At 43.1% G+C, this 15,644-nt stretch overlaps 1 protein-coding gene across 1 annotated transcript in view; it reads left to right on the top strand.

Moving 5' to 3' along the window:
• The window catches only part of bmp5 (bone morphogenetic protein 5), a 46,702-nt gene that overhangs the window by 15,279 nt on the left and 15,779 nt on the right, over positions 1 to 15,644 (top strand). Inside the window, exon 2 of the mRNA XM_017694137.2 lies at positions 186 to 378. Within this exon, the coding sequence (XP_017549626.1) occupies positions 186 to 378 (193 nt within the window). The remainder of the gene's footprint in view (positions 1 to 185; positions 379 to 15,644) is intronic.

The raw sequence follows: 15,644 nt of genomic DNA, 5'->3' as shown, positions 1-15,644 counted from the left end.
GCTTTGCAAGAAAGCAACTGTTGACACTTCGCATGTGTGAGACAATCTCACGCCCTTCCAGCAGACTGCTTAGCTAGCACGGCTAAAGAGAACACCCAGGAAAAAAAAGTGAGAGTCTAAGAAAGTGGATGCGTCCTATGGTATATTTTCTTTTTTCTTATTCATTTTGTGTGCTTTCTTTGCAGTGGAGAGGGACCGAGATTTCTCCCACCAGAGGAGACATTACAAAGAGTTCAGATTCGACCTGACTCAGATCCCGGATGGAGAGGCAGTAACAGCGGCTGAGTTTCGCATCTATAAAGATCACAGCCATGGCAAATACGAAAACGCCACGCTCAAAGTCTCCATATACCAAGTTATCAAAGAATACCAGAACAGGTGAGTTCCCCAATGACACAGCGTGTTAAATCATAGTTCAGTTGTGGAGTTATTGCAGTTATCACCAACCAAACTTGGTGCAATTTAGTATCAAATTCTGGTTGGTTCATAAGTAGAAGCAGATTTACAGTGGTACGCAAAAGTTTGAGCACCCTTTGCAAAATGATGTTTTATTGATTTGAATAAGTGAGAGGGAGTTAAGACAGAGAGCACACCTAGATGTGACATGGCCTTTAGTACAGAAATTCCTTTGTGAACAAGTTCTTTGTTTTTAATACTAAACAGAAACCAAGATGAACAATGACAACACAGATACAAATAACTGCCCTCCCCCCATCCCTTCCTCCCTCCCTCCCACCCTTCCCTCCCTCCCTCCCTCCCTCCCTCCCTCACATCCACCCTCAGTTGGAAAACCGACACAAGAAAATAGCCACAGAAACAAAAGATAAACACCATAAATCAAAGACAGCTTAGTATATACGTCTGTACATATAGATAAACACACATCTATGCCTACATACCCTTACCATTTGAAAAAAAGAGTTAACAGAGTGATGACAGATTAATTTAAAGAGATTAATCTGCTCTCCTTTCCTAGCATGCATTACAGTATGGGAACTCTAAGGCCCAATCCCATTCCACCCCTCGCCCCTACCACTGAGCCCTGAGTCCTCTGTTTTGTTCACGTCTAGGGGTAGGGTGTCCTGATTCTTGTTGAAATAGAGGAGTAGGGTGAAGTGTTAGAGGTACATGGACCTCCAAATGGAGGTTTTTCAGAGACTAAAAATGAAACCCACAAATGTGAGAATTGTCTTTGTTAAAAAATCCGTTACAGAATGATGTCGGTTTTTAATGCAGTGCCGCCTGAGGGATCAAAGGTCACTGCATCATTCTGTAATGGATATTACCACATGGGCTCAGGAACACTTCAGAAAACCATTGCCAGTGAACACAGTTCGTCGCTCCATCTACAAGTGCGAGTTAAAACTCTGCCATGCAAAGTGAAATCTGACTTCAGCCTCATATCACTGAAGAATTAGGAGTGGGTGATAATAAATAATTGCCCCTCTCTTTGAAAGCATACGATGCCCTAAATGTAACTAAAGCCCAGCAATGAGGAGCGGAACTTTACCCTCCTCTGCTGTCTAGGCAGACTGGCAGGATTGCCTACAGAGCAGCGCTGGTTACTGTTAACCAAGTAATGTTCTTTTTATTTTAGGGTCCCATTTCATTGGGCAAGATTTCAACCACTACCCATTGTAACTCAGTTCCAAGGGGTTAGGGTGACACTCGAAAAACAAGTGGTAGGGGTAAAAAGCGAAATGGGATTGGGCCTGTTTCCCTAATATACCATTTTCAAACCTTTTACCTGTGCATGAAGCAGTTCACTAATGTTACCAGACAAATTTTCCCATATTTGGATTGTTGAAGGCATATCAAATACGGGTTGGATTTCCCGGCCGGGTGACCAGGGTTCTTACTGAGTGGAGTCTTCATGTTCTCCCTCTGTCTGTGTGGGTTTCCTCCCACAGTCCAAAGACATGCAGTCAGGCCAATTGAACACACTAAATTGCCCCTGGGTGTGAGCGTGTGTGTGAATGTATATGCCTGTCTGCCCTGTGATGGACTGGCGACCTGTCCAGGGTGTATTCTGCCTTCTGGCCAATGATTGCTGGGATAGGCTCCAGCTCCCCCAATGACCCAGAAGCATAAGCAGCTTAGAAGATGTATGTGTACTATGCAATACATGAGGGGGCATTCGACGCTCACCTATCAGTTATTTTTATTGTTAGTTTTGTTTGATAGTTTGTTAAGTTTAGAAAGAACAGAAGTCACCCTTTTCCAAAATGAATAAACCCTCTGGACAGTACCAAACCATATGTTTCAAAGAACCAAGTATCCCAGGTTTTGATGCCAGTTTAGCATGAAATCCTGATAGTAATGTCTCAGGCACAGTTTCTGTTTCTTTGCTGGATTGGACATATTGAAAACAAATAATGTTTGCCAAAACTTTTGCTCAGGCCACATTTATTTTTTTAACTTCAGCCAGTGAAGCGCATTCTCTGTTGAGGCTGTACTTTGGCCCAAACTCTTACATATAAGTATATTATATTGTGATTTGAATTTGATGAAAAGTTATTAGTTGTGTTTTGCTGTTAGATCAAACATCTGTTTTACACTTTTGTCATTTTGTGACATCTAAACCAACTGAAAAGTGTGAAACATTTAGATTCTAAGCTGTTCATACAAAATTTAATTTGAATGTTAATGTAATTCTTCGTCTCTCGGCTTGTAAGGGTTAAACGTATGTCTACTGTCCATGGCTTCCCAAATGCATCTTAGAACAAAGATGATGCCTAAATGGTAGAGCAAGTACCACGCTGAGCACCCTCTCTACGAGTTAAAGGAAATTCCATTAATTTTTCCAGTTTTACTTTGTACTATAATTATTAAACAGAGCAATTCAGAGTGGTTTGGTGTGAAATGCTCCATTTATGAGAAACTTCAGAGGAACCAGATGTCTGAAGAGTTTAATGCCTCTAAAATCTTTCTCATGGAAAATGTATTATATGAGATGGTTATAAATATACTGTCTGATGTCCGAGACCTGTTTTTTTTTTATGGTAATTTTGAGAAAGTTTTGTCCTATCACTCTTTTACCATCATCAACATTTTATATAAACTCAGAAGGCACGTGTGGGTTCACTGCTGGTTTTCATAGTAAATAAAATGTCTATATTTGTGTTGTAGTCATGGTAACTCCTGGTTCCTATCACCACCACTGTAAAGACATCTGGGTTTCTACAATCAACCACCACACTAAACCATTAAAAAATAAATAAATAAAATAAAAAAAATATATATATATATATATACATATATATATATATATATATATATATATATATATATATATATATATATATATGTATGACATTTTCAGTTTTTGATATAATTTGAAAAGGAATTACCAAAAATGACTGGGGGGGGGTGGTCTGGTTCCATTGACTTACATTGTAAGTAGAGTATGTTTTTTCGTTCTCCTGTAAAGTTACCATTCTGGTGATATGAAAAAATGTATAATCTTGATACCATCAAAAAATAAGTTCCAAATACTTGAAAATGATGTAGTTTACATTAGATCAAATGGATGTGGATATATTTATTTATTTATTTAAGCCAAAAATGAGGCCTATTAAGCATCAAGATCATATGTTTACCCTTGAAGTCCACAAGGAAAAACAAACCCTGAATATCATTTAGTTTGTTTTTACTCGCTGCGTAGATCCACTTCCCAACATGTTGCTCGGAGATTTCAAGGCTGGAAGAGTTTAAACATGAGCCGTCAGAGTTTGGCTTCGTCTGAACATTAGCTCTCTGATGAGGCTTGTCTCTCACTCCACTGACTGCAGCAGTTCTTTTGCCCATGAATGATGTTCTGAGTTTTCATTTTCTCCAGTGAAAACTTTAAAATGGTCTTTTGAAAACCACGGCTGGTCTGTAAAACACTTTGGACAGGCAATCAGGCAGAAAATAAAAGGACATCCTGTTTACAATAGCGTGTGTCTGGAGTCTGTCTGGAGATCGTCTCTAGTGGTGATTAAACAGCGTGTTTCAGGAAGTTTTAAGAGCGTAATTTGTCACCATTGAAATACTGACAATGGACTTTACCCATACGTGGCCGCTGATATAACATTGCTTGGCGATGAATAAAGAGCAGCTAATGCTGAAATGCAGTTTAATTAACCTTTTCAACTTCTTGGGACCACCAGTTCATCATATTCTATATAACTTTCATATTTCATAAGCTACATCCAGAAGGTGGGCGTCATATGAGGCTTTAACTCTTCTTTCCAGTCAAATAGATGGTGATGTCATTTTAAACCCTTATAATAAAAGAAGCTGAACTTTTTCTACTGAAAGTCGACCCATTTTTTCACAAATCTGTAGTAAAATAAACTATAAAGAGATGGTGTCTCTTCAGTTATCTGGTCTGTAAAATTACTTTTATAAAATAATACAAAGAGCATTGAGATATTTGGCTTTCAGCAGTAAATTGTAAGCATATAGCAATATGTCCATCCATCCATCCATCCATCATCCGCTTATCCGAGTCCGGGTCGCAGGGGCCTCTCATTCCCCCTCCACCTCCTCCAGCTCTTCCGGAGGGATACCAAGGCATTCTCAAGGGAGTCGAGAGATATAATCCCTCCAATGTGTCCTGGGTCTTCCCCGGGGTCTCATCCACATCGGACATGTCTGGAACACCTCCCTAGTGAGGCATCCAGAGGCCTTCCTTACCAGATGCCTGAACCACCTCAACTAGCTTCTTTCAACGTGGAGGAGCAGCGACTCTACTCCAAGCCTCTCCCAAATCACAGAGCTTCTCACCCTATCTCTAAGGGAGAGTCCGGCAACCCTGTGGAGAAAGCTCATTTCGGCCACTTGTATCCGCGATCTTGTTCTTTTGGTCACTACCCAAAGCTTGTGACCATAGGTGAGAGTCGGAACGTAGATTGACCGGTAAATTGACAGCTTCGCTTTCTGGCTGAGCTCTCTCTTCACCATGACGGACTGGTGTAGGATCTGCATTACTGCAAATGCCGCACCAATCCGCCTGTCAACCTCTCGCTCCATCCTTCCGTCACTTGTGAACAAAATCCTGAGATATTTAAACTCCTCCACATGGGGCAAGAATTCACTCCCGACCTGGACAGAGCATTCCTTTTTCTGACTGAGGACCATGGTTTCAGATTTAGAGGTGCTGATTTTCATCCCAGCCACTTCACACTCGGCTGCAAACTGGTCCAGAGAGAGCTGGAGGTCCCGGCCTGATGACGCCAACAGGACCACATCAAAAGCAGATGTGAAATCTTCTGGACTGACACAAATCCACTTGGCTGTTCCGAGAAATTCTGTCCATAAAAGTTATGAACAGAATTGGTGACAATGGACAGCCCTGGCAGGGTCTAACCGTAACTGGAAACCAGTCTGATTTACTGCTCGCTATATGAACTAAGCACCTGCTCCATTTGTACAAGGACTGAATGGCCAGTAACAACGAGCCCCCCACCCCGTACTCCCGGAGCACTCCCCACAGGATGCCCCGAATGCCTTCTCCAAACCCACAAAACACATGTGGACTGGTTGGGCAAACTCCCACGCACCCTTCAGGACCCTGGTGAGGATAAAAAGCTGGTCCAGTGTTCCACGACCAGGATGAAACCTGCATTGTTCCTCTTGTATCTGAGATTGGACTATCATAGAGCATAGACCTTGCTGGGTAGGCTGAGAAGTGTGATCCCCCGATAGTTGGAACACACCCTCTGATCCCCTTTCTTAAAAAGAGGGACCACCAGCCCCGTCTGCCATTCCATGGGGACTGCCCCAGATGTCCACGCGATGTTGCAGAGGCGTGTCAGCCAAGAGAGCCCTACAACATCCAGAGCCCTCAGGAATTCTGGAATTCAGGAAAATCTCCTCCACCCCCAGTGCTCTGCCTCCAAGGAGTTTTCCAACCACCTTGGCTACCTCAGCCCGAGTGATGGACGGACCCTCGCCCGGATCTCCAAGCTCTGCCTCCTCTAGGTATGAATTGTTGGTGGGTTTGAGAAGATCCTTGAAGTATTCCTTCCACCATCCAATGACATCCCCAGTCGAAGTCAGCAGCCCCCCAGCCTCACTGTATACAGTGTTGGCCGGGAACCACTTTCCTTTCCTGAGGCACCTGATGGTTTGCCAGAACTTTCTCAGGGCCTGTCAATAATCTTTCTCCATGGCCTCACCAAACTCCTCCCACACCCGAGTTTTTGCCTCAGCAACTGCTGAAGCCAAGACCCACTTGACCCTTCAGTACCCTTCTTTTTGCCTCCAGAGTCCCACAAGCCAACCAGGCCTGATAAGACTCTTTCTTCAGCTTGACGGCTTCCTTTACCCGAAGTGCCCACCAATGGGTTTGGGGATTGCCACCATGACAGGCACCTACAACCTTGTGGCCACAGCTCCGATCCTCTGCATTGACAATGGAGGCACAGAACAATGCCTCGAAGCGGTCGAAGCTTTGTCGGATGTGGGAGTTGAAGATCTTTCTGGTAGGTTCCTCTGCTAGATGTTCCCAACAAGCCCTCACAACACATTAGGGTCTGCCACATCTATCCAGTATTTTCACCTGCCATCTGATTCAACTCACCACTAGGTTGTGATCAGTTGACAGCTCCTCCTCTCTCTTCACACGGGTGTCCAAAACACGTGGTCACAAATCCAATGACACAACTATCAGTAACTATAAGTCGATCAACGAACTGCAGCCTAAGGTGTCCTGATGCCATGTGCACTTATGCACACCTTTGTGTTCAAACATGGTGTTTATTATGGACAGACTGTGGTGGGCACAGAACTCCAATAACAAAACACCACTCTGGTTCAGATTGGAGAGGCCGTTCCTCCCAATCATGCCCTTCCAGGTCTCACTGGTCACTGCTCACGTGTCATTGCTCACATGAGTGTTGAAGTCACCCAGCAAGAGAATGGAGTCCAAATAGGGGACACTGTCCAGTACCCCCTCCAGGGCCTCCAAGAAGGCCAGGTACTCCGAGCTGCCATTTGGTGCATAAGCACAGACAACAATCAGGAAAACAACCCTCTTGTCCACCAGAGAAAACCCCAATGTATAGGTGCTGAGCCTGGGAGCTATGAGTAAGCCCACTCCTGCCTGACACCTCTCATCCTGGACGACAAATAGTGTCCAGGGCTCTGGAACAGACTCTCTCATGAGGGGTTGGATTTTATAGCAATAGGTGTAGATCATAAAATACATGTTCTGTTAATTTGAGGGGAGCTTTTACACAAAAAATAAATAAAATGCAAATTTACATTTATTTCATGCAGTTACTGACTAATTTTCCTTACGATTTGATTCAGATGGACAAACCAAGATATACACTGTAAGCCCAGATAAATTAAGTTTAAAATTAAATAATATGTAATGAAAACTTGAACTAAAATAATTATAATTTTATGTTAGGCTAACATAAAGATATGTTTGCACAACTCATAAGCTTTAATTAATCTTTTTTTGTTAATAATGTTTTAAATATTTGATAGCAAATACACAATCAACACTCTGCATATCAACACCACAGAAGAATGGGGGAGGGGGGTCCCATATATATATGTCACGATTGGCCCCTCCCAGTTCTCCATGTGCTTCTGTTTACCATTGGTCTTGTCCATGTGCTTCCTTGTTTTGATTCTTCCCGGGCCTTGTTTCCAGACCCTGCCCTTGATTGTTCTGACCTGTGTTAACCACCTGTCTCTTGTTAACCCTCATTGTTCTTGTATTTAAGCCCTGTGTTTTCTTCTGTTATTTGCTGGTCTTTCTGTAACATGTAGGAGTGATGAGGTGGATGCACATGCTGAGAGAAGCGAGATTTATTAGGGGCAAATCCAGATTCAAGGTTAAAATGGTCCAGGGTCAGAGAGCCAACATGGATAGATTGGGGAACAGACATGACAAAAAGAAGCACAGACTAAACACAATAATGGAGGCCAGAAGAACAAACACCACTCAGTCCAATACAAAGACCAAACCATACAAAGACCAGCAAACTAACAGAGGAAAACACAGGGCTTAAATACAAGAACAACGAGGGTTAACAAGACACAGGTGATTAACACAGGTGAGAACAATCAAGGGCAGGGTCTGGAAACAAGGGGGCAGGACCAGGAAGAATCAAAACAAGGAAGCACATGGACAAGACCAATGGTAGACAGAAGCACATGGAGAACTGGGAGGGGCCAATCATGACGACATACATGCACATACATCATACATTCATACACATTCCACAAAAGCAAGTATGATTACAGGGTCTTAACATAATTAATGGCCTCAGTCCAAAAGCGAATAGTTGCTGCTTTGGCATTGTGAAATCTGGCAGTTGCCCAATCTAGATTAAGAATATCCAGAAAATATCCACACCATAACTGAGATAAAGAAAGGTTTGGTCCAAACCAGCCTTTCAAGACTGATATCTTGGCCGCAGTCGACAGTCATGACTTTTCTTTGTACACTGAGCATCAAATTAGAATCATCAAGTAATAAAAGTAAGGCAGGAGATGGACAAATAACCAGACGAGACTTGTATCACAAACTTTAATTATTTTAATGTAACATCTTGAAATTGCAATTTAACTGTATGTTTCATTGGGCAATTAAGATTTTTTTTCTAACTCTAATTAATTTGATATTTTCCACTTTGCCAAACACCAAAGGGTTAACCTTCACTGTGAACATGGTCATTGACCAACACAAACACCCACTCATCAGCAAAGAGAACCATAACTTTCACTCTTAGCCAATGACACAATGTCAGGCAGCTTAGAAAGCATATATAAAAGACATACGCATGAGGAAAGGCAGACTGGGTGGAATGAAAGCACACCGATGGTGAGTGAAACAAATGGAAAGCTCAATATCTAAACACTCAATATGTAAATAGATAGATCCATGAGCCAATGGGAAAGAAATTTTCCAACAAATCCAACAAGATTTTGTTAACAAAACAAACAGAACTGTATTTTACAGCTTAGTTAGCTTCACTCAGTTTCCCACATTGGTTCAGCAACTTTAATGAGAAAGAAACCATTAAAACCAACAACAATCTTGTTATTTTTTGAATGTCAGGGGTTCAAAGTTGCCATAGCAACAGATTAAACTAAATAGCTTAATTCAGTTAATTCAACTCAAAAATGTTGTTTGAGTGTACAAACTCATCAAAATTGTTCCCTTAACCTAAAATTGTTGAGCAATGTGTGGGATATACTGAGGTTTATGCACTACAGATTTAATTTATTTGAGTTAAAACAAAATGCGGGATTACTGTGTAGCCTGGTCAATTAACCATACAAGCATGCTGAGTAGAGTTGTTATGGAAAATGTTAACAGTTCAGATTTTTTATTTTTACAGCTCTTTAATTTGCATTGTTACATATTACTCTTTCCCAGTTTCCAGCACAGAACTGTCCCATATCCAGTCTCTTATGGGAGCAGATTTATAATCACTTTTTCTGTTAAATCCTGCAAAACCTCCACATACCAGAGTGGCAACTTTATCAACATATAGTTCACAAAACAAGTCCTATGTGTTCATGCAAGCCTGAAATGTAAACCTATGAATATATAATAAGACACGGCCCTCAACTCTAAACTAGTGAAATAGGTCAGATTATTGTGGCTCTATGGGGCTTGATTTGAACTGCAATTTTGAAATGAAGCAAGAGTCTCCATCTGCACTTTCATTCAAAACCAGAGGCATGGGAGCGGACATAATGCATTGTATTTAACATCATCATCATCATCGTTGACCACTAGTCCAGATAGGGTCACGGTAGCAGTTGAGAGAGCAGAGAATCCCAGATGACCGTATCCCCCACAAATTCCTCCAGCTCATTCCTGTGGACCCCAAGTCACTTCCAGGCCAACTTGGAGATATAATCCCTCCAGTGGGTCCTAGGACAACCCCGGGGTCTTGTCCCGGTAGGCTGTGCCTGGAACACACTCACTGGGAGGCGTCCAGGGGCCATCCGGATCAGATGCCTGAACCACCTCAGCTGGCTCCTCTAAATGCGAAGGAGTAGCGGCTCTACTCTGAGCTCTTCCTGGATGACTGAGCTCCTCACTCTATCAAATAGCATGTAGCCTGTTACCCAACGAAGAAAGCTCATTTCTGCTGCTTGTATTCACTCATTTCCGGTGCTTGTATCTCGTTCTTTCAGTCATCACCCACAGCTCATGACTATAGGTGAGGGTTGGGATGTAGATCGACCGGTAAACAGAGAGCTTTGCCTTTTGGCTCAGCTCCCTCTTCACCATTACAGTCTGGTATAGTGACTGCATTACTGCTGCCACCTGTCCCAGCCTGCAGCCAATCTCATGATCCCTCTTCCCATCACTTGTGAACAAGACTCCAAGATACTTAAACTTCTCCACCTGGGGCAGGTCCTTTCCCCTTACCTAGAGTGGGCATGCCATCCTTTTCTGGGCTAAGACCATGGACTCAGACTTGGAGGTGCTGATCCGCATACCAACCACTTCACACTCAGCTGCAAACCGCTCCAGCAAGCGCTGTAGGCATCCATGTGATTCAGCCAAAAGAACAACATCATCTGCAAATAGCAGAGACTCCACCCTCAAGCCTCCACACATAATGTCCACCTGACCCCGGTTACGCCCTGACACTCTGTCCATGAATATTATGAACAGGAGTGGAGACAGAGCACAACCCTGGCATAGTCCAATGCTAACACTGAAAGAGTCTGACTTAATGCCGAGTATACGGACACAGCTCTCACTCCGGGAGTACAGAGCTTGGATGGCCTGGAGTAGTAGCCCCGGCACCCCATACTCCTGGAGGACTTCCCACAAGATATCTCGAGGAGCACGGTCATAAGCCTTCTCCAAGTCCACAAAACACATGTAGACTGAGTTGGCAAACTCCCATGCCCCCTCAACAATCTGTGAGAGGGTGAAAAGCTGGTCCATTGTTCCACGGCTGGGATGGAATCTGCATTGTTCCTCCTCAATCTAAGATTCAACTATCGGTCAGAGTCTCCTTTCCACGACCTTTGCATAGACTTTCCCAGGGAGGCTGAGCAGTGTGATACCCAGATAGTTGGCACACACCCTCCAGTTCCCGTTTTTAAAAATAGGGACCACCACCCTGGTCTGCCAGTCCAAGGGTACTGTTCGCGAGCATCTTGCAATACTGCAGAGGCGTGTTAACCATGACAGCCCCACATTATCCAGAGCCTTAAGCATTTCTGCACGAATCTCATCCACCCCCAGTGCCTTGCCACTGAGGAGCTTACCAACTACCTCAGTGAGTGAGGCATGTCTCCTGGATTAAGGAGTTCCTCAAAGTGCTCCTTCCACTGACCGACAATATCCTCATTTGAAGTCAGAGTTTCTCCACCCTTGCCAAATACAGCTTGGGCTCAGCTGACCCCTCCTGAGTCACCAGACAGTTGTCCAGAACCTCTTTGAGGCCAAATGAAAGTCTTTTTCCATGGCCTCACCAAACTCCTCCCATGCCCTGGATTTTGCTTCTGCCACCATTGCAGCTGCCACCTTTTTAGTCTGTCGGTACCTATCTGCTGAATCAGCAGTCCTTCAGGCCAACCAGTCCCTAAAGGCCTCTTTCTTCAGCTTGACGGCCTCCCTCACCACCGGTGTCCACCAGGAGGTTCTTGGGTTACCGCCCCGACAGGCACCCACAAGCTTTTGGTCACAGTTATGTCTGGCAGTCCATTCAGACTCCATGTCCCCTACCTCCTCTGGGACATGAGAAAAGCTCTCCTGGAGGAGGGAGTTGAAATCATTCCGAACAGGGGCCTCCGACAGTCGTTCCCAGCACACCCTTACTATTCGCTTGGGCCTACCGGGTCTGACCATCAGTCTTCCCTGCCATTTGATCCAACTCACCACCAGATGGTGATCAGTTCACAGCTCAGCACCTCTCTTCACCCTAGTGCCCAGAACATATGGTCCCAAGTCAGATGAAACAACAACAAAGTCGATCATTGACATTTGACCCAAGGAGCTCTGGTTCCATGTACACTTATGAACATCCTCGTGTTCGAACTTGCTGTTCATTATGGACAATCCATGCCTGGCACAGAAGTCCAATAACAATTCACCATTCAGGTTTAGATCGGACAGGCTGTTCTTCCCAATTATACCTCTCCACGTCTCCCAGTCATTGGCAATGTGAGCATTGAAGTCTCCCAGTAAGACTATGGAGTCTGTAGGAGAGTAGGTTTCCAGAACCCTGCCCACTCGCCCCAAAAAGGCTGAATACTCTGACCTGTTGTTTGGTGCATAAGCACAGACAACAGTCAAAGTTTTCCTCTCTGCGATTTTAATTTGCATTGAGGTGACCCTCTCGTCCACCAGGACAAACTCCAACTGCATGGTCACCAGTCGGGGACTCGTGAGTATCCCCACACCCTCCCGGCGCCTCTCACCCTGTGCAACCCCTGAATAGGAGAGAGATCAACCTCTATCCAGGAGTTTGGTTCCATCACGACACTGTGGGTGGAAGTGAGCCCAACTATATCTAGTTGGTGCCTCTCAACCTCCTGCACAAGTTCCAGCTCCTTCCCCCCAGTGAGATTACATTCCATGTACCAAGAGCCAGTTTCTGCCACAGGGGCCTAGGCCACCAAGTGCCTCCCTGCAATCTCTGCCTGCCAATACAGCACTGCACTGCTCCCCCATGCTGGACCTTGTGGGTGCCTCATGGCCTCCCCATGTTGCCTCTTTGGGCTGAGCCCGGTTGGGTTACGTGGGCTGCCCAGACACCAGGTACTCGCAGTGGAACACTACCCCCAGGCCTGGCTCCAGGGGTAAGTCCCAGTGACCCTTTCCCAGGCAGGGTACACGATTCTTTGTGTATGTTGTGCATGGTGTGGTTTGGATCGCGTTAGTCTGGGTCTTCACTCCAGACCTGTTCGCCCTGGGAGACCCAACCAGGAGCATATTGCTCCCGACGACTTAGCTCTGAAGATCCCTAGACCACACAAGCCCTTCCACCACGACAAGGCCTCAATCCTGGAAGGGTCATTGTATTTAGCTGATTTCAATTTCCACACTAAGAAAAGGAACGCTTGTGTGCATAAGTTTAGGCACCCCTGGTAGTATGACGTGTCATTGTTGATTTTCTCTAACGGAATATAAGTGAGCACATCCTCTACAGAGAAGACAGTCCTGCTGAGCTTTACGTATTGGAAAATAATATGCATAAAACATGGCCTGTGCAAAAGTTATGGCACATTTTTGTTGTTTTTTTTTATGTTAAACTCAAAAAAACAAAAGTTGTGTGTAATTTGACTGAGGGGTAAACTGGGCTGTTTCTGTATTACATTCAAATATTTCTAAACAGTTTAATCATGGAAATAGAGAGAAACAATCATTCACAGTGGTTTGGTCTGAAATGGTGATTATAGTGACTCAGATGTCTTTACAGTGGTGGTGATAGGAACCAGGGGTCGCCAAGACTACAACACAAATATAGACATTTTATTTACCATCAAAAACCACCAGTGAACCTGTAAGTTCATTGCAAAAATGGTATCTTTTGTAGTGAAATGATTTTCAATCTAGTTATCTACTATTTCCCATTTTGAGATGGTTGTGCTCTTATTATAAGCAAAATGATTTCACTATACTGGCAGATATTCTTGTCGGTTTCAAGCTCATTTCTTAGAACAAGCAAAATTGTCTGCCAATATAGTGCGATAATTTGATTTAATAAAATGACTGAAAACAAGTAAAAATTGTCTAGAAATGAAGTAAATATTCTTAAATTAAGTTTACAACAATCTCAGCAGGAGAAATATTAGATTTTTTGACTGTATTTAAGATAATTTTACTTGTCAAGATACCATTTTTTGCACCTGAAACCTGAAATATTTCTTTGGGGACTATTCTGCCTCACAGCTCCCTGCATGTATCCCTCCACCATGAATGGATTTAAAAAATATGTTTTAGGGTGAAATCTTCTCAAAACTAACATGAAAAAAATGTCTCAGACATCATATCCATTTCATGTAGTAACTTTCTGTTACTTTCTTACTTACTCCCTTTCTAAAAGGAAGCTTTTAGAGGTGGATGTCTGGTTCCTATCACCACCACTGTTTGGTTTTTCACACCAAACCACTCTGAACGACTCTGTTTACATCTAAACAATTGAATTATGGAGAATTTTTTTAAAATCTGTGAAGCTTCACGTGTCTTAGAGGTAATAAGTAATGCTAAAAATGGTAAAATAGTGCTAAATCAAACTAAACATATAATTTTACCCCTTGTTACTAATAACATTAAAAAAGTACATTTTAGGCCAAAGTCTCATCTCAAAACTTTCATCAAACAAGTCTCAGACATCAGGAAATATTTTTTTTTCATAACTGCTTCATGTAGGAACTCTCTGTGAGGGAGCTTTTAGTGGTGGACGTCTGGTTCCTATCACCACCATTGTGAACAATTAAGATTCTCAGAGCATTCCATGAAACCACTATGAATGACTTTGAGTTTTTTTTTTTTTCCATTTCTGGAACTGCCCTTTAGGCTTTTAAAAATGTTCTCCACACTGTCATTTACAAACATGGTCCATAAAAAAACCCTTAACTGGTCAAACTTTCTTACTCAACTTTACTAAGAAAAGCTTGCACTGTTGTTGATGCAGTCACTGGAAAAAAAAAACATGAGATGTAAAAAGCTTGTAATAAGGAGCTTCTATTGAAACTTTCTTTAGGACACCAAAGGTGGTTCTGTTGCATTGCTGCAAAAATCCATTTATAGCACCTTTATTTGTAACTGAAACACATTAGAAACAACAATGGAGGACAGCGTTGTTCTGAAACTGTAATCTGGAGTTTAGTCAGCTGTGCTTTGCTATATGTAATCTATCAGCATGCGTTCATCCAAGGCCTTCGCAATAGTCCAGACTTTCTTTGTTCCAGGCAAAGCAGAGGCCATGTGCACAATGTGAGAATGTGTCATCCCCCCCGCATCACTTCCCCTTCCACTCCAACCCTGTTCCACCTCACTCTCACCATATGCACTGTCTGATAAAGTCCCAGGATAAAGCTTTTCCATTAACAGGTCATTTGCAAGTTCCCCCCACTTATGAAGTCTCGGAAGCCCATCAGTTATCACTCCTGCTATATCTCTGCCGCTTTGTCATGCCGCTCGCATCTCAAGGAGGACCATCTGCTCCTAATACGGGCCTCCAGGGGAGGAAGGCCATTGCCAACTCACCCACCTGTCTCTTCTGCACTTATAATGCACCGGAAGAGACTTCAAACTGCAAAAGTTTGATTGCCCCAGGTCAGATTACATGTTTTGTTGAGTTTCTGAAAAAAAAAATTAACACATGCTCCACCGAGAAGTTTGGGTTCAACATATAGGAAAAAATAAAACATAAAATTTAAGATGTGTCATTAACACAGAACATTTTATTTTATGTTAAATACATCAAATAAACAATAATTATGCATTAAATGTGCAGTGTTCACTTATTTCAACAATCAATAATAACGTCACTTGACAAGGGGCACCCAAACTTTTGCATACGACCGTATCTTTAAAGTAAAGCCAACTGATATTAAAATCAAACAGACCAACAGTGCTTTATTGATTGATATGAATGTTAGTTTGTCAACTGTGACTTGATTTTCAGCTCTCAAAAAGCAGCAACTCATAAAGT

This window comes from Pygocentrus nattereri, chromosome 5 (genome assembly GCF_015220715.1).
Source record: "Pygocentrus nattereri isolate fPygNat1 chromosome 5, fPygNat1.pri, whole genome shotgun sequence".
Lineage (NCBI taxonomy): Eukaryota > Metazoa > Chordata > Actinopteri > Characiformes > Serrasalmidae > Pygocentrus > Pygocentrus nattereri.
This window is presented reverse-complemented; position numbering and strand designations above follow the sequence as displayed.